The following is a 25,000-nucleotide window of genomic DNA, read 5'->3' on the forward strand; positions in this document are numbered from 1 at the left end:
TCAACCCTATTATCAACCCTATTATCTCCCCTTATTTCGCTCTCGCGTCTCATGTTTGATCTTTGACCTCTGGCTGAAATCAGATCGCCATGTTGATTGTTAGTTATGCACGCATTTTTTTCTCTCCTTCTTTCTGTGTTTTTTTTCTCTCTGTGTATCTTTCGGTTGAAGAGCGTAGGCTCGAAACGTTAAAGACTTGTTTTATTTATATTTCCTGAGCGCCATACTAATACAATTGTTTGTTTGTTTCCCACCTGCCTTCGTCTTTTGTCTATTTTCATAAGCTTCCTGTTTATATATATATATATATATATATATATATATATATATATATATAAATTAATATATATACACATATATACACACACACACCACCTCCTGCTGTGTGAGGTTCCAGCTGAACCTACAGCACAGCAAGAAACTCAAAAGAGGCTAGCTACATTGATCTTCCTCCTTCACTGATAGCCAATCACATAAGAATGGTCATTGAAAAGGTGAAAACAATGGTGGTGCTCCTGCATAACCATAGCCTTTGTGCTGAAATACGTAATAGAATAAAAGAGTAGGAACACTTTCAAATGAGATGAGAGGATTTTGTATGACAGAATGAGGAAAGATTTTAAATGGGGTTCATTATTAAAATGAGATTAAACAGAAAGTGAAACCTCCATGATTGTTAATGGCCAACATAATTATTGTGTTATGCTTTTTCTGTCCAGGATCACAGCTAAAAATATTGCAAACAGAAAGACCGAAAGGATTAATATCAATGTACCAAGTAAGTTTACTGAACATATATCTAATTACCATTTTAATAAATGAAAAAAACAAATTGTATACAATTATACAAGCTTGAATATGTGCAGGCATGGCTGTGTTGTTTAGAAGCTAATTTTCCAATCATAAGATTTGGTGCTCAATCCCACTGCACAGCACTTTCGGCAAATGTCTTCTACCATAATCCTGAGCTGACTAAAGCCTTGTGAGTGGATTTTGTGGATGGAAACTGAAAAAATCTCGTCATATATATTCTTCAATTCTTCTACATGTTTCAGTCAGTTGACTGGCCATGCTGGAGCACTGCTTTAAAGGGTTTATTCTTTTCTAAACCTAGTATTTACTCTATTGGTCACTTTTGCTGAACTGCTAGGTAACAGGGACATAATTACACCAGCAGTGGTTGTCAAGCAATGGTAGGGGGGAAAACATGGAGACACATACATAAATATATACATGATGGGCTTCTTTCAGTTTCCCTCTACCAAATACACTCACAAGGCTTTCGTAAGCCCAAGGTTATAGTAGAAGACACTTGTGTTCTTGAGCATGTCATTTTATTTCACATTGCTCTCGTCCACTCAAGTGGCAAAAAGGAATACAACCCGCATTTCAAAGGGCCGTCTTTGCTACATTCTGTGTCATGCTGAATCTCCCTGAGAACTATGTTGAGGGTACACATACTTGTGGAGTGGTCAATCACTTGCAGTTAATTTATGTTGAACAGATCAATTGGTACACTTTTCTTTGTAATTGGTGGAGAGTGCCAGATGCGTATGTGCATGTGTGTGTGTGTGTGTGTGTGTGTGTGAAAGTTTGAGTGTATGGACCTATGTCTTGACTTCACATGATGAGGAGGATGAGGATATGAGAATGTGAGTGTATGTGTGCATGCATTTATGTATGTATGTATGTATGTATGAATGAATGTATGTATGTATGAAAGTATGTATGTATGTATGAATGAATGTATGTATGTATGCATGTATGAATGTACATATCGTATGTGTTTATGTATGTATATTGGTTTATTTTTGTCAAGGTGCAAACCAAAGTAAAGAAAGATAATATTTCTGTCAGAAAACATCCAAAGCAGCAATTTTAGAACAAAATTACTTTGCAGAATTTACTCTGCAACAATTTCTACAGACAATCCTTCTTGTGCAGTCACATTTGCTGTTAGAGACACAGTAAATCAGCAAAGCAGTGATTGATTCATTGGAAAACTAAAAATCAATTGCATTATTATCTTCAATATAGATATTAAAATAAAAAAAAAATTGTTAATGAAATGAATTTCTTTCTTATAAGAAAATTGGTAGGAATTGGGGCATAGTGCTGAATAATTTAAGCCTATATTTTACTGATCAGCGAAGCAATTTAAGCTTAATTTTACTAGTTAATAAAGTGATTTGAGCTAGGTTTTATTGGTTAATGAATTATTTTGAGCCTGGTTTTAGTGATTAATAAAGTAATTTGAGTCTAATTTTATTGGTTAACGGAAAAAATCGAGGCATGTTTTACTGGTTAAGGAAATGATCCGAGTCTAGCTTTATTCATTAAAGAAGTAATTTGAGCCTGGTTTTATTGGTAAATCAAGTGATTTGTTTGTGATTTCAATGATTACCAAAAAACTGATTTTGTCTCAAACATAAAACTTTTTGTTTCAGTTTATAAAGATAAAAATACCATGATGCCATATGGAGAAGATTTCTCTGAATATGAAGACAATAAAGTGATGAAGAAACATTTGAAACCAGGACACATTTACATGGACTCGCCAACATTCGGAGTAGGATGTTGTGCTTTACAAGTAACATTTCAAGCTGCTGATATAAAAGAAGCTACTTATCTCTATGACAGTTTGATACCTCTTACTCCAATTATGGTACGTATTGTTTTAATGTTTGTTAAGTTATCAACAGAGATTATATTGTCAATCAAAATTAACCATTCTCACACCAACCCACCTAAAACGAAAACCATAACCCACACCACCCAATATTTTAAGCATCTCAGCACTGATTCCTGATGGACCAGGCACTTTAAGTCTTCATATCCTTAATTGCTCTATCTACCAAGGTACTGTCAATTTGGGTAGCTGGTCATTCAATTGTGTTAACATTTGGCAGATTATCCTCCTCCCATTCATTCTCCACATTCAGCAGTCTTTCATAATGGCATTTCCAAGCCTATTTCTTTGCAGACTCATTAAATGCTACTGCACCGTCATCCATGCGGACACATGTCTCTCTTATGGCATCGTTATTTTCTCTCACACACTGTCTTGCAGTCCAAAATACTTCAGTTCTTTGGTCTTCATGTCATTAAACATAGGAAAACTTCTTCTCTGCTTCTCCCTTGGTTAAATATACCTGTCTCCTAGCTCCTCTTCTGGCTATCTGATACAGTTCCCAGCTACTCCAACTCTTCCAGTCCGTCCAGGCCCATTTCTTTGCTCTAGTAGCTCTGTCTACCACATCATTTCACCACCACATTACCCTAGATCTTTTTGGAACTTCACATCACACACAGATTTGGTCTGTGGCACTAAGCAAGCTGTCCCTCAGGAATTCCCAGCTCTCTATGTCACAAGTTTGTAGTTCCTCCTCCCCCTCATATATATATATATATATATATATATATATATATATATATATATAGGGAGAATTCACCAAAAAAAAGAAAAATTGAAAGCAGGTGGTGTAGACAACAAACAGATGTATTAGTATAACACTCATGAAGTGAAAAAGTCTTTAACATTCGAGCCTACACTCTTCGAAAGAAACAAGGAGAGAAAATAAAAAAATATATATGTGTGTGTATGTATATATATATATATATATAGATATATATATACACATACATAAATGCATATATCTATCTATCTATCTATATATATATACATACATAAATATACATACATATATCTATCTATGTATCTATATATATATATACATACATACATAAATATACATATATATATATATCTATATATATATATATATATATTATATATATATATATATATATATATACATACATAAATATACATACATACATCTATCTATCTATATATATATATAGATATATATATATATATATACATAAATATACATACATACATCTATCTATCTATATATATAATATATATACATACATAAATATACATATATATATATATATATATATACTATATATATATATACGCGAGAAAGAAGCAACAAGAATGGATAGGTTTTTAGTACGATCGTTTCATACAAGGACAGGTTTTATTAAAAGTTGCAAAGATTACAGCATATAAACGAGTCCCGTACTCATCAGCTAAAATACATGTAAGTTCTCTAGACATCCTAGTGTTTGAGGCTATACTCATGAAGTAATGTAGATAATTAAACAGATTTCTAAAGTTCACATATATATATACATATATATATACATATATTCATATATATATATATATATATATATATATATATACATATATATATATATATACATATATATATATATATATACATATATATATATATATCTATATATATATATATATATATACATATATATATATATATATATACATATATATATATATAATATAATATATATATATATAATATATATATATATACACATATTCTGTTGTGTCTGGGGAGTGTCATTTTCTTTTTGTGCCTTATAATTAACATCCTCACAGGTAAAATTTCCACTTATTTCTTAATTTTATTTTTGTAAAATGTTCGTTGCGTCTTGCAACCTTTTCACTAGTCTTGAATCTGTCTATTATTTACACTGTGTTTGTCTTTGTTTGTTTGTGCGCATGCGTGTGTGTGTGCCTATGCATGCATGTATGTATGTATGTATGTATGTGTGTGTGTGCATTTCTATTTATGTATTCTGCATATTCATGTGCTTGCATGTCCGAGTTTGTGTATTTTCTATGTATGTGTGTGTGTGAGTGTATGTTTGTATATGTATGCACATCTGTCTCCTTGTGTGTACTTGTCTGTGTGTGTGTATGTTATTTCATGTAATGTTGTCTTTGATTTGATGCATTTTATATATTTTCCAGTTGGCACTGACTGCTGCTGCTCCTATATATCGAGGATTTTTATCTGATACTGACTGTCGGTGGTGTTCCCTTTCTCAATCTTGTGATGATCGTACCATGCAAGAACAGGGTTTAGAAGTGAGTAAAAGGACTGTATGTAAATATACTTTTTGACTTAATCCCTTCACTTCCTATGGAACACAGACCATCAACGACTATCTTTCCATTGTTCTCGATTTGAGGGTATGTTTTCGGCTATGTTTCCGGCTTCTTATCATTCAGCTCTTTCTTAATCCTTTAACATTTAATCCGGATATATACATCCCAAATATACTACCTATTTTATGCCAAAACTAACCAGATATGACCCTACAATGTCATTCTAAAAATAAAGAATGACATCTTTGAAATCCCTAAGCTGTCAGATAATGCATGATTAATTCAAAAAATGTGAATAAATCACTTTTACAATTGACAGAATAATCTGAATATTGAGGGTTTAACCCCGTGATGCTGGTATTACCTGAAGCATGTGAGATACTGCTCCTGTATTTTTATCTAATGAGGCCACACAAGCACAGAAGTGCCAATGAGCTCGTGTCTATTTATGTTCACCGTTACAATAACATTGACTCGTACATTTATATCTACTTGTTTATGAAAACAAAGCTATTTATCATAATATGATAAGCACAAGTTATTCTGCTTAAGTTTAAAAAATAGCTTGCGTGTGGTACAACTCAAAATATGGCTAGTTTCATTACTTGAACGTAACCTGAAATAGCTAAGATAATGCACAGGACGGCGAGCGTGTACACTTAAAGAGATGAAGTACACAATAGCGAATGTAAACATACGTCAGCCACTAAAAAGTCCGTGATAGATGTAGGGCAGCTCTACATTGTATATTTACATTCACCGTGGGTAGGCAAGCAAAAGTGTGATCGCATATTTGCGTCAACTGTTGTAGAGGGGTTAAGGCTTGGGTCAAGTACCAACATGTAATGAAGGATGTTGCTTTCTAGCTATTTTTAGAGTAACCTCTCTTCCATCATACTTGTGGGTTCCAGATGGCCATCCCCAATTGCAAATGCCTTCTCTTCCCTGGTCTTGTTTGTTTTATATTGTCATCCATGCTTCTATAACTTTACTTTTGCTTTATTTTATGCAAACCAACTTTTACCTCCATGAGTTAGTAGTCCATATTAGTTCAGCCTCTATCCTGTGTACCCAGAAAATAATTATGTTTAAAAGCTTCCTTCACTGGCAAAAAAACCAAATTGCAGGAGTAAAATTTCCCACTTGTGCCAACATGAGAAAAGATACATGACTGCTTATCTATGGGGTCCACTATGATTATAGACCCACCATCTGTCTTTCCCTAATTAGAAATTGAGAACCCAATAAAATTTTGACCAACCCATACAAATACACATAGATATATGCACTCACACATGAGATTAAACAGTTGGACACCCACCAAATCCTTCCCAAAAAACCTTATACACATTTCAAACATGCACACATATCTATGCATCACATTTTGTTAGCATCACAACTTACTAAGGTTTTGGGAGGGGAAGGCACATAACTCTTGATGAATCCCATCCTTCTCTTAAATGTCCTTCATGACTTCATTTCATCTTTCTCTCAACACCCAAAAACTAGATGTGACACTTCATCACCTCCTTTTCTGATACTTGGTATCTGTGATGAGCACAGTTATTAAATAACCTCCTGATTATCTAATATTCAGAGTAAAAATGAATGTTGAGATCTACTATAATGGGTTTATAACACTACACACACACACTTTTTATATATATATATATATATATATATATATTAAAAAAGAAGAAAATGCACTAATCCTTTTGCATTGAAGTTAACTAATTTTAAATATATTATAATAGTCAAATTATTTCAAAATATATTATTGCATCTTCCAAAATATCATGCCACACCTAAAGTACATTGCTACAATTAAATCATTTCAGTATTAAATGACGTTAGTTAATGAATAAATATTATAAAATTAATTGCTTTGTTGTTTCATTTATTCTATTCTATCTTCTCTTTTTCAGCCTTTGACAAATGGTAACATTTTGGTGAAGAAAACTCGTTTTGATTCAGTAGGTAGTTACCTTTCCATGAGCGACCAATTTTATAATGATTATGATTACAGTTATGATGCTGAACAGTATGAATTACTAAAAGCAGAAGGTATTTAGAAATTCTCTAAAAACATATAAAAATAAGTTTTGAATTATATTTTGAGAAAAAAAAATTGACATTGACCGTTGACAGAATTAATTATCTCTTGTCTTAATTTCACTTAATTTTTTATTACTTAGTTCCAAATTTTTGTCCATTTGTCTGTCTGTCTGCCTGCCTGCATACATGCATGCTTACCTACCTATCAATCTACCAATCTATCACTATTTATCAATTATTTATTGTCTTTCCCTTTTCTCTATCTTTATATAATATATAAAACTAAACTGGATCTCTTCTTGTTGGGAGTCCCAGATGAACCTACCTCACGACAGGAGACACGGATGCGGGCAGCAGCATCGAACTCCCTTGTTGATCAAGTGCCACGTATCAGAGGTGGATTCACAAACTAGTGTAGCTCATTCAGCGGTGGTGCCCCAGCATGGCCGCGGCCTTCGGGCTAAAACATTTTTAAGGATTTTAAGGATTTATATATATATATATATGTGTGTGTGTGTGTACATGTATATATATCTATCTATATATATATAATAGAAATATTAAAATTACTAAGTCTCTATAAAAGAGATTACTGCAGCGTTACTGGAAATTAATTGTTATCGCCATATTAATATGGCATTCTTATAGATATAAGAATAAACGCTGCCGCTGATTAGCTCCATGAGGCCATCGCCTTAAGATAGCTATTGATACACAATCTGTATCCATTATAACCTTCGAACAAGGGAGGTCAGCCGTTTCACACTGCCAGTCCGACAGCTACAGGCGCGTTTCAGGCTACAATCCAGCCTACCTCTACTTCTGGAGGGGGGGGGGCATTAAAAAGTTTTTAATGCGACGTCCTACGTTACAGATATAAAGGTAAAATTAAATTATTTCCACTTTGCAAGTTCAAGTTGAGTACTCCCTTGCACACTCCGTTGACTCAAACCTTGCTTCTATTGTGGTGAATTTACCACCTCTGATTAGATATCCATGTGTTCAAATCTTCTTTTTTCTCAACATTGTATACTTTATAGACAATAGTCTTCCCTTTAATTTAATTTTTTATTATCCATCTGGACTATTCCATTTCTGCACACTAATTTCATTTTTAATTTATTCCCATTCATGTGAAACCACTTATTCAAGTTCAAGTCATTGATGTTATGTTACGATTATATTATACTTTAGTTTGATTTTAATTATTACTTACTTCATATATTTCAATAATTATTATTATTTTTATTGTTAAAGTAAAAGTATCTGACATAAAATAGAAAAATGTTTTTGTTTCCCTTTTAACACGTAATACTGAAATAGTGGAGACGATATGATATTGCTATGGGCTCGCTCTAGGCAAGAAGTTGAACATTTTTTTTGCCCATGAAACTACATGGACCCTAAGTAAGGCATGTGTAAAATTAGAATGAAATTTGTTGTGTAGTTCTCAAGTTTTAGGGAAACACACAGACAGACATACAGACAGACACACATTTGAAGTTTTATATGTGAGGTAGGTTGATCTGGGACTCTCGACAGGCAGATGTCCAGCTTTGATTTAAAAACCGCTACATCTACTTTGTGCAAGTTCCTCAGACTCTTTGGGAGAATAATAAAAAGCTGTGAGCCCTTGAAACCCAGGCTGTTGCAGAAGCTGGTCCTGAAGCGTGATCGCATTGCTGGGATCTTTGGCACTGTGCAGTGTCGTCCCATTCTAGCATTGGTGTAGCTTACAATGCCAAAATTTGGCACAATTCCTTCCAGGATCTTCCAGATATATATTACGAGGCTCTAGCACATGGAAAAGGAAGTGACACAGAAATGTGCAACCTTTATTCAGTATTGCTTTTTCAGAGTTTTCTAGATGTCATCTAATTACATTAATTAGAGACTCAAAGTTAATACCACCTGGTTTGAATATAATGACACCAGTGAATTCATATAAAGCTAGAAGAGTAGTGGAAAGGGCAGGACAAGCTGTTGTCCGTGAGAGGATCCATTACAACCGTTGCAAAAAACAACTAAATAACGAAATCAAGGAGAAGTTATCTTCATTACTTAGGAAATTAACCAGAGATGATGATAGAAAGAGAATCCAATAAGATCTAGAAAAGCCATACATGAAAGAATTTGAAATGGTGAACATACGTCAGATTACGAATTTTATGAAACTCAAAGGTCAGAGAATGAAGACTGAAGTCCGTCACCCGCCTGTGAAAGCAGTACTTAATGTAAAAAGCCGACATCTAGAAAGCTATGAAGAAGTAGTACTGAACAAAGGTCTCAACTTTGCGGCAACTATCAAGCACATTCCATAATTGGACATAATAACCCCTATTCAAGAGATAGCTATAAAGATACCAAAAGCTCAGGGAGATGAACTACAGTGGAAAGTGAGACAGGTACTAGAAAAAGCAAGACTTTCCAAACCAAACATCACTAAGGAAGAAAAGACTATAGAGTGAGAATTCCATCATAATACTTCCAATAGACAAGGGAAATACTACAGTGGTGATGAACAAGTCTGACTACTCTGAAAAATTGGCAAGTCTTATAAGTGATGGTAGCTACAGCAAACAAAAGAAAGACCCAACTCTGAAAACAGAGAGGAAGTTGTCATAGATCTTGATCAAGAACAAGGATCATTTTACACCAATGAAGTACAGACAACTGACTAAACACTACAGTAATCTACCACACATGTACAGTCTCTCTAAGATTCACAAGGATGGTATTCCATTAATAACCATAGTGAGTTGTCGAGGTTCAGCATGTCATCCACTGAGCCACTTCCATGTGGATATAATCAATCCATTAGCAGGAAAGTAAACACTGTATGTGAATAATTCCACCCACTTCAGAGAATTGACCAATGATACCCACATTGAATTCAACCAGATGGTGAGTCAAAATGTGATAAGTCTGTTAACCAAAATCCCAACTGGTGAAGCACTATCATTGATTCAAGAAAAACTAGTGACAGAATGCACTGGTATACAAATAAGAAACTTGATGGAAATGTTGACCTTCTGTGTAGAAACTATCTACTTCAGTATGGACACTGATATATATCGACAAGAAGAGGTTTAGCTATGGGCTCACCATTATTACTGATAATAGCTAATATATACATGGAATGCTTTGAGAATTTGGTTTTATTATCAACACCACTAAAACCAACCCTATGGTTGCGATATGTTGATGAGACCTTTCTACTTTGGCCCCACCAGGAAGATGTCCAAGTGCTGTTAGATGATGTGAACTTAAAAAAGACATCCATACCATTCGCAATTGAAAAGTAAAAAGACAATCAGCAAGCATTTCTGGACATAGTAATAACACACACCAAGTATAGATTCAGGACATCTGTATACCGCAAGCCAACCTTCACTGGACGATACTTAAACTTCAATTCCCACCATCCATACAGTGTAAAGAAAGGGATTGCTCAGTGCCTAAAACATTGTGCAACAAATATAAGTAGTGATTGTGATACACACCACAAAGAAATGATCAAGCTCAATAACAACCTATTAAGCAACAACTACCCAAAAAACATTCTTTCCACTCCAATTATGAACAAACGAGAGGATGAAACAAATAAACTGTCCACACTTTTTATACCCTATGTGAAAGGCTTCTCCAAAAAGATATGTGGCCCATATGACATCAGGTCAGTATTCAAGAGTAATACAATACTTTGCAAATATCCCCTTTGAGTAAAACCACCAATAGAAGAGAATATGACCAAAGATTGTGTGTACTCCATCCCATGCAGCTGTGGTGGTTATACAAAGGTGAAACCTGCTTAACCCTCTAAATAAGGGTAGACGAACATCACAAAGCTGTGATGTGAGGAGATATTGATAAATTGAGTATAGCTGACATTGTATGTAAAAATGGAGACCACCTCCCCCTATGGGATGAAGTTAAAATAATCGACAGAGAACACCACCGGAAAATACAAAAACTGAAAGAAGCAGCACATATGCTAGGTCACAACAACCTCCTAAGCAAACTGAGTGCAGATATGAGTATATATATATATATAATATATATATATATATATTATATATATATATATGTAAGAATTAGCACTTCCTTCTCTAAGCTTGGATTCGAAATCAAACCCAAGAATCATTGGTCGTCAAATACCAATGCATAAAAAGGCGCGAAATCAGAATTTCTTTGTTCTGACAAAAAGTGATGGATCGTCTCCCTTCGACCTCTGACCTGAGCCAGGTCAGGCGAAGTTTAACTGAACGACCAGTGACCTACTTTAACGATAACTCTCTTGCGGTATATCTATTTTTCTGGCTATTTGAGATTTTATAAATAGAACGGAAAAATCGGTATCTGAAGAGAACCAGAAACCGACGCCTAAATGAACGTCACGCATTTCAGGAGACAACGAGAGAATATTCATAAAGGTGACTGTCCTGCATGATTTACTCACACACACACACCATCAAACATATTCTTCTTTAATATGTATCATGTATTATGCATTTCTTTAACATGTATTCTTTGCAAGCATTATTTAATATGCATTTTGTACAAGCAATGTGTAGCATTGCTTACAAATTGATGTAGTGAAAATAAATCTTTAATTTATTACAAAACAACTTATGTATTTATTAATACATCCACGCATCCACTACATATATATATATATATATATATTTATATACACACATATATATATATTTATATACACACACACACACCACACACACACACACACACACATATATATATATATATATATATATATATATATTTGAAAGAATGAGTAGAGAATGGCTTTTTGAGGGGATAATTTTTATTTCAAACTTAATAATAATAATGTTTACAGTGAGTTACTCTGATATGCTTTTAAAGCTTCAAGTGGCTGTTTTATTCTATCTATCTTCCTCTGAACTGTCCATCTATTTAGCTATGTATCTATCTGTTTCGCCACCTATACAGCAATCTAACTAATGACAATGCTATCAATTGAGATAATTAAAATATTTGTTAATTAATCAGGTGTTGATGAAATGATGTCCAGATTTGTTGCCCAACTTCTTGTAAGAGATCCCATCACTTTATACAAAGAAAAAATCGATCAAGACATTATAAATGATACTGATCACATTCAGGTAAAATATATCTGTTGAATACTTTTAATAATTTACAAATAAATCTATGGGAGCCACTAAGTTATAAATCAATTCCATAATCAACACATTTCTTCCTTCCTTTGGCCTTCAATGCCTGATGGAGTCGTAGATGTGCTTTTGTGTCCTATGTTGTTTCTTGGGTGTTTTATAATTGGAATGTTTTCTTATTTAGGTCTGAATGTTACTGATTTCTTCCAGAGAGACAGAGTGACAGATAGACAGACAGATTGACAGGCTGACCAACTAACAGACAGATAGGCAAGCAGATAGTGTTGCAAGGAATGAAAGTGAAAGTAAAATTATATGTAGAGAAAGCCAAAAAGTATTAAATGCAATAACAGAGTGGTTGGGGGTAATGTTGAAGAACCAGAAAGATAAGAACGAGAGAAAAAGTTATGAGAATAAAGAAAAGTTAATTGTAATAAAGTAAGCAAAGAAGAGATGGACAACAAGAGAAAAGAAAGGTGTTAAAGAATGCCAACTATTTTGCAATGTATTAAAAAATGCTGACTGCCTTGAAATGAAATAAAATTAGTTTTATGATTTGAATAATGCAGTTAAATTTAAAAATTGAACTTTTCAAGAATTTTTTGCACAGTGTAAACTTCAATAATTGCTCTCTTCTTGTAAAAGTTACATACTCATATGTAATTCCATATTCATGACTGAGATTGTTTAACATTTTGTTTCAGACCATTATAGCAAGTAACTGGCACAGCATAAAACTGAAGCTTCCTGATGAGAAATCCGGATGGAAAGTGGAATTCAGAACAATGGAGGTAACACCATACCAGAAACTGTCTATGTAACAGAGACTTCTGTGTTTCATCATGCACAGGTTCAGGTGTAGTCATGAGAAGAGATTTTCTCCTCTATGACCAAATCTGCCCACAAATGCTAATGTTTCAGCCTTTATATTAATAGGATCACATACGGTCGTATCGTATAAGAGACACAGTCGCACGCGATCCCATTCTTAATGATTTATTTACTGACCATATAATACATGCAGCGGCAAAACACATAAGTGGAATGACAACAAGATTTCTTTTTAAGATATATACATTATTTATTTTACATATTTTACAATCATGCTTGATGTTGGAAGTTTGTAAGTGTTAGCATGTTTTTGTGTCTGTGTGTTCGTGAGGCGTAAAAGGTACTGACCAGTGAAATGACGATGGAATTTAGTTCACAGTTCATGTTGTTGGTATAAGCCTGGCAACAGGTAGTAACAGATGGCTTAAGGTGGTTCTTAGAAGAACTAGAACCCAAGAACAGATAATTGATTTACCGTTTATGAGGTACAGTGTAAGAGTTTCATATCAAGATGTTGCGTCTCGTAGTTGAGATTAATTGAATCATTCGTTGTGTTTATCTTTCTCTTGATATGAATATACTTCCAGATGTGTTAACTGTAGCCGTTTTTTCCATGGTGAGATTTTCACCTAACCGCTATAGCTGAATCTGTAGTTGTCTTGTGTACAAATTAAATCTTCGATGTTTGGCGATGATTTGTGTCTGTCGCTTGGTTTTCGCTGCGTCTTCATTATATAGTCTGCTTGGTTATTTTTCTCTAGTTATAGATATCCTGTAACCGTTCTTTTCGTGGTGATATTTTCACACTAACAGTATGAGAGGTATCTGTAACATCTTGTATTAATGGTAGTCGCCTGCCTTTCGAAACTGGAACATGGTCGAGTATGCTCTGTGTGGTCAGAGGTTAGCCCTGAGAATGACTTGAAACCTAAGACGAATACTTGTCTGAGAACCCTTGTTTTATAAGCTTTTTGTGGCTCCCAATGAACTTTAGAAATGGAAAGCTGTGATTGGCTGCATGGAACTATGGCACGGAAATAAGCGGAGGCAAATCGCGTCACGTGATAACCAGCGGTGCGAACGTAGTAGAGACCACCTGTCAGCCAATCGAATTAGTGTTTACAACAATGTTGAACTAGCCGAAGATGTTTGTAATCTCGAATGAGATTATTCTTAATACTCTTCTCAAACAGTGAAGATAGCAATGCGAGAACGATATTGCTACACTGCCAATATAAATGTACTGTCAGCCTATACATTAAATTCTCTGCATATATACTTATATTATCACCTATGAATGTATGTATGTATGTATGTATGTTTGTGTGTGTTTGTGTATGTATATATGTATGCCTCTGAGCTGTATGACTTCTATTTTGTTTGAATATTTACATTCATACCAACTACCTGTGTCGAGTTTGTGTTTGTCACTGTTCTCTAAGTTCCCTCATTATTCTTTGCAATCTTTTGCTGTTGGCACCACTAAAATAAACAATATTATAGTTAAAGATGTGAAACTGTCATGATGTATTTGAAGATAAATGACAAAAAAAATGCATGTCCCACATCTAGAACATAGATTTTCTGTTTTTCCCTTTGGTATTCTTCTGCATCATTTTTTAAATCATAAATACATACATACATACATATATATATATATATATATATATATATATATATTATATATATATATATATATATATATATTATATATTAGGAACCAGAGTCCTAATATGTAGAAGGGAGACAAACCACAAATCCCTTCAGGTAGATGGCCCTGCTCAATCTGTAGTAGAGGCTTAGGTAGAAACTCTATAAGATGTACCCAGTGTAAGCTATGGACACATAAGAAGTGCAGTAATATCAAAGGAAGGCTAAATGGGAAGATAGTTTTTTTATGTGGGAGATGCTCAGGAGTAATAAACACTGAAAATGCGCAGAAACCAACTTCTACCACATTCCAGGGAGAAAAACTAGAAGTAGTTGATGGCTTCCGTTACCTAGGTGACCAAGTCAGTAGCGGAGGTGGGTGCACTGAAAGTGTAGCTGCTAGAATAAGAAGAGCTTGGGCAAAGTTCAAAGAGCTCTTACCTCTGCTGGCGACAAAGGGCCTTTCGCTCATAGTAAAAGGTAGACTGTATGACACTTGTGTACGAACAGCCATGCTATATGGCAGTGAAACATGGGCTGTGACTGCTGAGGACATGCGTAAGCTCGCAAGGAATGAAGCCAGTATGATCCGATGGATGTGTAATGTCAGTGTGCATACTCAACTGAGTGTAAGTACCTTGAGAGAAAAGTTGGACTAAGAAGCATCAGATGTGGTGTGCAAGAGAGACGATTGCGCTGGTATAGTCATGTGGCAAGAATGGATGAGGACACCTGTGTGAAAAATTGCCATACCCTAGCGGTTGAGGGAACCTGTGGAAGAGGTAGACCCAGGAAGACCTGGGATGAAGTGGTGAAGCATGACCTTCAAACTTAAGGCCTCACCAAGGAAATGACTAGTGACTGAGACCTTTGGAAATATGCCGTGCATAAGAAGACCAGGCAAGCCAAATGAAACCATAATCTTATGGCCTATGCTAGGGGCGTAACCAACCCACTTGTATGTAACCTATTGCTTCTTTGGTCACTAAAACTCTGCTTGCGAAGACCTGTTAAGGCAAGTGAAATCAAATTAAATCAATCAAAATTAAATTCGATTACTGGCGTCCACGCTGGCAGGGTGCAAATAGCACTATACAAGCGTGATCATTGACAGAGCGGTTAACCAGCTTCTGTGCCAGTGGCATTTAAATGGCAGCAATCGAGTGTGATCGTTACCAGCATCGCCTTACTGGCACTTGTGCCCGTGCTAGTAGAGTGCCAAGAGCACCATCCGAGTGTGATCATTGCCAGAGCAGCCAACTGGCTTCCATGCTACCAGCAGCACGTAAAAGACACCATTCGAGCGTGATCGTTACCAACGTCGCCTTACTGGCACCTGTGCTGGTGGCATGTGTAAAAGGATTTGAGCGAGGTCTTTGTCAGTACCGCCTGACTGGCCCCCGTGCCGGTGGCATGTAAAAAGCACCCACTACACTCTCGGAGTGGTTGGCATTAGGAAGGGCATCCAGCTGTAGAAACTCTGCCAAATCAAGATTGGAGACTGGTGCAACCATCTGGTTCCCCATCCCTCAGTCCAAATCGTCCAACCAATGCTAGCATGGAAAGCGGACGTTTAAACGATGATTATGAATTATATTATATATAATATATATATTATATATATTTGGTAAAAATGGTAAGATACAAAAGAAGAAAGAGACCTCAATATTATGTAAATAGAGGAGATTTATCTGTAAAATAATATGTGACAATTATTTTATATATATATATATATATATATATATATATTATATATATATATATATATATATGTATATGCATACAAATGAGTAAATATTCAATTGATTATTCATACAGATATTATCTTCTTTCAGTTCGTTTTCCATTTCTTGATAGTGACTTCCTGACACCTAGGGCAGAAAATCGTACTGCATATGTTGGTAGGCCATTAAAATAAACACACCAAATTATCCATTTATAAAGTCATGTGATAGAGAAATGGAAAAGAAAGAGAGCAAAAATAAAAAGTTAAAAAGTGAACAAAGAAAATTCGCAGCAACAATGCTCTTTTTAGCATGTGACGTACCAGTTATGGCAATCATTTGCATTTCCTACATGGATGGTATGCCAGACACCATTCTTAAATAATTTTCAGTTTCTTTTTTGATCATTCCAAGTGCTCCTACAATTACTGGTATTGTAACCATTTTGAGGTGCCACATTTTTTGTCGATTTCAATTAGCAAATCTTTATATTTTCTGAGCTTAGCAAATTCTTTTTCCGAGATATTATGGTCACAAGGTATGCTCATATCAATCAATAAACAGGCTTTATTGTATTGGTCTTTCACAACAATATCTGGTTTGTTTGTTTTGATGGTCCGGTCTGTACACACTGATAATTCCCAATGAATACTTACATTTTCTCCCTCAGTTACAGCCTCAGGGTGGTGCTTGTACCATTTGTCAGCAGTTTTCATTCTATAATGCCGACATATCATCCAATGTAGATATTGGCTAACTCTGTCATGTCTTGATTTGTACTCTACAGGTGCTAAAAACCTTACATGTGGAGATTAGGTGGTCAACTTTTTCAATCTCATCGTTGCATTAACAGCACTTTGGCTCTACACCATTTTTCATCCCATTGCCTTAGTAGTTCCGGGTCAATAAGCTCTGTTCTTGGGCAACCAAGATAAATCCTTCACTCTCTGCCTTTAGCCCTGAGCTCCATAGTCACTGATGGGTGTGCTTCTGGTCTACATTAGCTTGTTGCTTCGAGTCATATATTTGCCATGCAGGGATTTTTGTTTCCATCTATCAGCCAATTGTTCAAATGCATTTTGTTTTGATATTGATTTCACCTTCTTTGCAACTACAGTTGCTGCACTTCCATCATGCTTAATCATAAACTCACTTGAAAATATTTTGCTCTCCTTCATAACAGAATGAAGCTTATGTCTTTCATGGTTTTCAACAAGCTTTAGCATCCAGTCGTTAGATGTTTCAAGCTATTTAGCCAGTCCAATTATTGTGGTTTTGTAGAAGATTTCAGATTAGATCAAACCTCAACCTCCTTGAGCTCTGGGTAGGTAAAGATGATATACGTCTGCCTTTTGTTGGTGCATCTTATTGCAAGTCAGTATGTTATGAATGTACCGGTCAATCTGCCTTATTTCACTCATATTCCAGTTCAACACATTGAAACTGTTAATAAAAACCAGAACTGCTTATTATTATTATTACTATTATTATTATTATCATTATTAGTAGTAGTAAATATATAAATAAATAAAAATTAAAATAATAATATTAGTGGCCAGCAAGCAATAATTCTGTTATATGGCTAATCACTAAAATTTTATAATTATAATTATAATAGAGAGTACACGAAGTACCAGCTTGCTAGAAATAAGAGTTAAAATCCTCAAACAAGCCACTATCTCACTGAAAAACGTAGTAGACCAACATAAATCAGGCAAACAAGCCGAATAATTTGTGTAAATGCTGTTTGTGTAACTTTCAATGCCAAAGCTTGGTAAAAGGCCTTCCAGGACTTTCCATAAATTTATCGCCTTTGTTCTAGGGAGAAGAATTTTAATTCTTTCAGTCTTTCCTAGTAGCTGATGTGGCACATTGAGATGATTTTCTTTGTGTAGCTTCATTGGATAGCTTCGAGTTTCACCATTAATTTTGTGTTGATCATAGTTGGGAGTATTGTGTGCTGAGTGTATTAGGGAGCACATTACCAAATTGGTAATATGCACTTGAAAAGAAGCCTCACTGCTCACGTCAATGCCCAGGTTACGCACTGATGTTGATTCAGGGATTACAGTTCTTCTTTGACCAGTCAATCCTGTTTGCATGTCATTCAGACGATTCATTCCAAACTTGAGTTATCAGGCTATGGATTTCAGATGAAATATGATCCCCGCCTGCTTTCAGAATTTCAACTAGAATACCATCCAATCCATGAGCTACAACTGATCTTAATATACATAATGCCAAATTTACTTCTCCAGTGGAAGGTGTATCATTCATGTGTTGCATTATCTCTCTTTGTGGCATGTTTATGATATCCATGTTCACTATAGACATATTGTGGAAAAGATCTGCAAAGTGTTCTCTCCATCTATTCATTATTCCAGGAGGATCATTTCCATCTTCTGACTTCAAGGGAACATCTGATGAAAATTGGAGTCCAAAAGCTTGCCACAATAAACTATAGAAACTTTTAATGTCCTTCCTATCATAGGCTGCCTGTACTTCCTCTGACAATTTTCTCCAAGTGTCTTTAAGCCTCCTGAGTTATTTTTGAAATTCTTCTTTTTGAGACTTGTACAACTTTTCTAGCTGTACTGTGTTCTTAACATTTGGGTTAAGAAGCTTTTCATGAGTGGACTTCTTTGTTGCTAAAAGTTCATTTATCACTGTATCATCTTAAAACTTAACACTTCTGAACCCATTTTATATATTTCATTCTGGAAAGATTGTCATGAACCTTCAAAATGAATATTGGTACATCTCTTTTAAAATAACTGCAAAACTTGTGGCCGTTTTAGCTGCTCTACATCAATTTTCTTTGGTACTTGTATACCTACAAAATGAATTTTCTTGCAGACACTGAACTTGAACTTTGCCCTAACCATTTGGTGTTTAGTATCACAATCAGCACCTCGCACTATTCTGCGTCTGCACAAATCTTGTAAGTCACCTTTCCAAGTTAATACAAACTCAATCATGTGACCTTGCTTTGATCTTGGGGGAATCCATGTTTCATTTTATGATGAGAGCATTCCCAACAATCAACTCTATCTCAGAGAACATTTATAGCAGATGCAACCCATTGTTGTTCACCTTTCCTATTCTGTAATGCCCAAGTATATCACAGGCACCTTAGTCTCTATCAACATATGCATGAAAGTCACCCAGTACAACCAGCTTCTCAAAGGCATTGACGGAATACATTTTGTAAGCTCCTCATAAAATGCATGGATATTTTTCTCATTAGCTGAAAGTGTAGGGGCATAAATAGAGAAACAGTTACAAAATGTCCACAAGAAAGAGGGATCTGGAGTTTCATTATGTGCTTATTTATGTTTTGGTGGTCGTTCTAAGTCTTTTAGCAAATCACTTCTAATTTCAAACCCAACACCACCTTCCCTTTTCTCTCCCTTTGGCTTCCCAATTCAGCACAATGTAAAACCTGCCACTCTTTCGACAGGATGATCTTCATCTGAAAATCCTTTTTCAGAAAGAGCTGCTATATCAACATTAAGAAGCCTTAGTTCTTTAGTTACTAGAGCTTTTCTTCTTTCAGACCTACTTGCTCGATCTAAAAGGGTTTTCACATTTCAACAGGCCAGGTTAAGAGAAACCTTATTGCTTGTATACTTGTTATCGTTGTTTATACCAATTCATTGTTCATTCCTGCTAAATTGAACCACTGTTAGCTGCAGTAAACTACCCAGCAGAGAAAGGACAGACAATTTTTATTGCACCTTTTCTAGCACTTTCCCAGTATATCCAGGTGAACGTTGTTCTCTTTATAAGGGCTCCTCAGACACAGGATTCTCCACCAAAAACAGTTCCTGTCCATGAAAACATGTTAGTGATGTCAAGATAAGAATCCTGCTACATTATGTGCAGATTTGTAACTGTATGCCTCCAACCATGCCTCTATAACCATAGGACTTTAGAAAAATTGATGATTGTATGACGATGCCATTACTAATTATTTTAATATACTTACAGGTTCAGCTGACTGATTTTGAAAATGCTGCCTTTGTTGTATTTATGCTTCTTCTTACACGTACTATAGTTACTTTCAAACTGAACCTTTTGATCCCGATAACAAAGGTAAATATTGACTTCTCTAAAATAAACATTAAACTCTTTGATCTAACTATAGATATGAGAGCTGTGATAGATATTCTGTCATTAGGTCTCAACTCATTGGATTTTATTCACCCTAAAATGTGTATGTTCTTTTACAACAAACTATACTGTGGTAATTATCATAAGAGAAACACTCATTGACATTTTGGTGCCAAATGCACTTTTGTTAATATTGGTAGCAGGAAGATAAATCCCCACTACATCTAGTGCTGTGATCTCAGATCATGTGATTTCAACTTTGGTCTTGTCACTGATGGATACTTAAACACTAGAGACAGCAGTGATTCATCTCCCCACCAGTGATATATAGACTGACAATGCCAGAGCAGACACTTGTGTCATGATTAGCCAGCTACCTCAATAATATATATATATATATATATATATATATATATCAATGACAGGTGCAGAATTAATACCAAGAGGTGGACAGCTCCAAGCATCATCTTTAATTACAAAACATAAATGAAATTAATTTTAAAGTCAACACTGTTTCAATTAATTTAAATTCCTGTTGGGAACACTTATTTTTTTGCTCCTATACAAGTCCCAGCCAATCATAGGTGCCCATGCTGGGGCACTGTCATCAAAGGATTTTTAAAATGTGTATTAAAACCATTATGTGTTTTGTTAATCATTACATTAAATTATTAAGTTGGCCAAGATGTTTCTGTCGCTCAGTCTATTATAACAAGTGTTCCAGTCGATCTGATCAATGAGACCCCCTACTCATGAAATTAACATGCAAGTGGCTGAGCATTCCAGAGAAATACCTTAATGTAGTTCTCAGGGAGATCTAGTGTGACACAGAATGTGGCAACAATGGCCATTTGAAATACAGATACAATGTACTTTTTCCAGTTGAGTGCACTCAAGCAACATGAAATAAAATGTCTTGCTCAAGAACTCAACACACCATTAGGTAATTATCAATCCCATTTTATACATATTTACCATATCATTTCACCCTCTGTAAGGTTGATGAAAACTTCCTACCAGCACAAAAGCCAGATGCCATTAATAAAGAGAAATTTCATTTCAGAAAAGATGTTCAAAAAGGTAAGAGCTATATTTATTGGAAATTTTCAGAATTACAATAAATAAAATTTTACTTTAATTAAATATTGATTGGAATGCAAACTTCCCTATCACAAAGCCATGCATGTGTATATATAGGGAAAAATTCACAAAATATATGTATTAGTTTAATGCTCGGAAAGTGAAAAACTCTTTAATGTTTTGAGCCTATACTCTTCCACAGAAAGGAACACAGAAAGAGACAAGGAGAGAAAATGTAGTGGCTAGTAATCTATCATGGCAAATGCCAGACAGAGGGGTCACATAGGAGAGCTTGTAAGAAATGGAGATAATAAAGTAGTGGTGATCCCAAACCGAAGGTGTGCGTGCATTTGTATAACAGAGCATGTATGTGCATTTGGAAGAGGGGTGGGGGCACTGACATGTACGTGTGTGTATGTGCAGGTCTGTGGATAATGGTGTGGGTCTGGGAAGTTTTAAGTGCTAGTGTGTGCATTGTGATGTGATGTGGTGGTGTGTGGTGTGGTGTGGTGTGATGGTGTTGGGATGTGGGGAAGGTAAGAGTGGGGAAAGCAAGTGTGGGGTATGGTTTAGGCTGAGGGTGGTGGTATAGGTAGGGTGTGTGGGAGTGATTGTAATTTAAGAAATTAAAAAAAATTAAATTCTAAATTTTAGATTTTATATATATATTATATATTATATATTAATTATATTTATATTTTTTGTTATTTATGTATTGGTTTATGTCTACCACTGCTTCAGTTGCCTAATAGTAGTTTTATCTCTAATTTAATTTATATATATATATATATAATGGAATAATTACTATGAATCATTATTGTATAAAGGATCGTGATTAAGGCCAGAACAATGCGACGTAAACGCAAGGCAAATTACAAGAAAACAAATATATGAATTAATGCAAACTTACCTTGCATTCAATATTTTGGGCTTCTCTGTCACACCCTGTTTAAAAATTTTAAATTATGATTAATGACTTGTAGGCACACAGTATTTTGTAATGCAACCATAATATGCTATGAAGAATAACCGTTTTTATAAGTCAGTACCATGTACTACTGTGTTAGCAGTGTACTTAAATTGTGTGTTAAAATCTGTAGAGATGAAATTAATACATGATCTAAGTTATGAGTTTTTGCATCATAATCATAGCAAGCAGTTTGCCTGTCACACTATATAGCACATATATTTATTGTACTAAATCTATAATTGTTTTATTTCCTGTCACTTAGAATCTTCTGAACTAACTCAGGATATTTACAGTTTGATGACTTTAAATGAAATCATGAATGGAAAGGTAAAATATATTTTTTTAAAAATTGAAAACAATTTTTATTAATTTAGAATACAAACATAAATAACGTTATTCAGAAACAAAAATTATCTGGAACAATATTTAAAAAACAAAATTGTGGTTCTAATTACTCCTGCATAGATACTGAACAAAGTCAAACTTAAAATCATTTAACCTGTTTGTGCATTAAAATAGTACATATCTGCTAATTCAGTTTATGTGTGTGTGTATTTATATATAGTATTGAATTATGCTGCCTCTATATACATTGACTACTGATGTTTAGTTTGTCTATGTTCATACTTTTGTGTATGAATAGTGTCATGTCATATGAGCATACATATATATGATTTTTATTATAAGAAGGATATTGAAATTCTTTTCATATCTTTCTCCATTCTTTTACCACTAAAATATCAATAACTATTTGGTCAATACCTCAATCAATTTCTAATCTATGGGATAGAAATCTGAAACTATTTTCAATTATTTTGATTCTATTATCAACAGGATGATTTCCCTGGTTTAATTCCTCTCATACACAAATATCTTGATTATATTGACTACGATTTCAGCAAAAGACCTAAAATAATGCAATACCTGAAATACATCTCAGACAAAGCTGCAGGTGAGATTATTCATTTTCCTCAAGAGTAATGTTATTTTAAATATACAACATTTATCTGTTAGTTACTTTTTCAATTATAAAATACAATGTGAATCTGTATTTTATCCCTGTAACCCCTATTATTAATAAATCATCACACTCTAAACACTTATATGAAAGACCATGTGTGAATAGTATTCCTTCCAAATTATGTCCTGCGGTTAAATCATTCTACCATAGTTTGGTTTTAAACAAGATTTTCAAAACAATTATCACGGCTAACATTAATGAAGAAAAGAAACAGATAAGTGTTTTTCTATTTGTGCCATAGATCATGGGGATAGGATATTGTTACAAAATACAGCGGAAAATAAGCCAATTTTTATTTTCATTTATTTTATAGGAAAGATAATGACAATGGCCCAATGGACAAGGCAATTTGTTACAAATCATGAAGAGTACAAGAATGATTCTTTTGTCAGTGACAGAATCACATACGATTTTATTATGGAATGTGAAAAGATTGTCAACAATGAAGAAGGACTTCCACAACCATTTATCAAGTGTTAACAAAATTCTGACAACTTCATCTGTTACGAGCTACAATCAGCCTAAACTACAAAACTGTGTCCCCTCCCACAACTTTGTCTCCTGATAACTTATAGAACAATGGATATTCTTTTAACCACATTTTCAGCAAATACACTTCAGATGCTTTAGATTATCATTATATCAGAATTTGATGTGAAAAAAATTATTTCTGAAGGTGAGGAGAGGAGTTTCGTAAAATTCACACAAGACAATATTCCTCATAACTTTCAGAAAAATGAGTATTGTTGAATGAAATTTTCTACAAATTTCCTTCCACATAGTGTAGATTACAATTAACTATTATATAAGAATTTAAAATGAAAAGGTGGACTCGCATGCAATCATATTGACACACATTACACATCTACAAAATGTAACTTGAAATTTCTAACAAATATTCGAATGTATGTGTACTTGCCCAGCAATTTTATTTTTCACATTAAAATTTGATGTAAGCATAATCTACACCATCTGAAATGTATTTGTATAATTTTTCATTAAAAACACCCATTTTTCTGTAAGTTATGAGGAAGAAAAGCTGACTCATGTGAATTTTCCAAAACTTCTCACCCTTGGAAAAAATAGTTTTTATAACAAAATCCAATCAAACAGCCTGAAGCATATTTGTTGAAAATTTCAATGACAAATATCGATTTTATTGGAAGCTATGAGGAAAGAAAGTTGGTGGTGGGCACAGTTTTGTAGGTATGCCCTACACATAATATATAACCTACATAACTATAATACAACTTTTATCTTACTTGTTTCACTCCATTAGACTGTAGCCTTGTTGGAACAGCACCTTGAGGAATTTTTGTCAAACTAATCAACGGCAGGACTTATTTTCTTTTTAAGGCACTTTGCCAAACTATTAAGCTAAGGGGATATAAACACACCAACACTAGTTGTCAGGTG

General features: G+C 34.5%; 1 protein-coding gene across 1 annotated transcript in view; it reads left to right on the plus strand.

The window, feature by feature from the left end:
• The first annotated feature begins 625 nt into the window (after positions 1–625).
• Positions 626–25,000, plus strand: part of LOC115227805 (glutamate--cysteine ligase catalytic subunit) — a 24,434-nt gene continuing 59 nt past the window's right edge. Inside the window, exons 1-11 of the mRNA XM_029798533.2 lie at positions 626–778; positions 2,448–2,665; positions 4,850–4,966; positions 6,913–7,051; positions 12,074–12,186; positions 12,900–12,986; positions 20,391–20,495; positions 21,512–21,593; positions 22,826–22,890; positions 23,398–23,515; positions 23,898–25,000. The exon at positions 23,898–25,000 is cut by the window's right edge and continues 59 nt beyond it. Of these exons, the coding sequence (XP_029654393.2) occupies positions 670–778; positions 2,448–2,665; positions 4,850–4,966; positions 6,913–7,051; positions 12,074–12,186; positions 12,900–12,986; positions 20,391–20,495; positions 21,512–21,593; positions 22,826–22,890; positions 23,398–23,515; positions 23,898–24,064 (1,320 nt within the window). The 5' untranslated portion in view covers positions 626–669 and the 3' untranslated portion in view covers positions 24,065–25,000. The remainder of the gene's footprint in view (positions 779–2,447; positions 2,666–4,849; positions 4,967–6,912; positions 7,052–12,073; positions 12,187–12,899; positions 12,987–20,390; positions 20,496–21,511; positions 21,594–22,825; positions 22,891–23,397; positions 23,516–23,897) is intronic.

This window comes from Octopus sinensis, unplaced genomic scaffold (genome assembly GCF_006345805.1).
Source record: "Octopus sinensis unplaced genomic scaffold, ASM634580v1 Contig07204, whole genome shotgun sequence".
Lineage (NCBI taxonomy): Eukaryota > Metazoa > Mollusca > Cephalopoda > Octopoda > Octopodidae > Octopus > Octopus sinensis.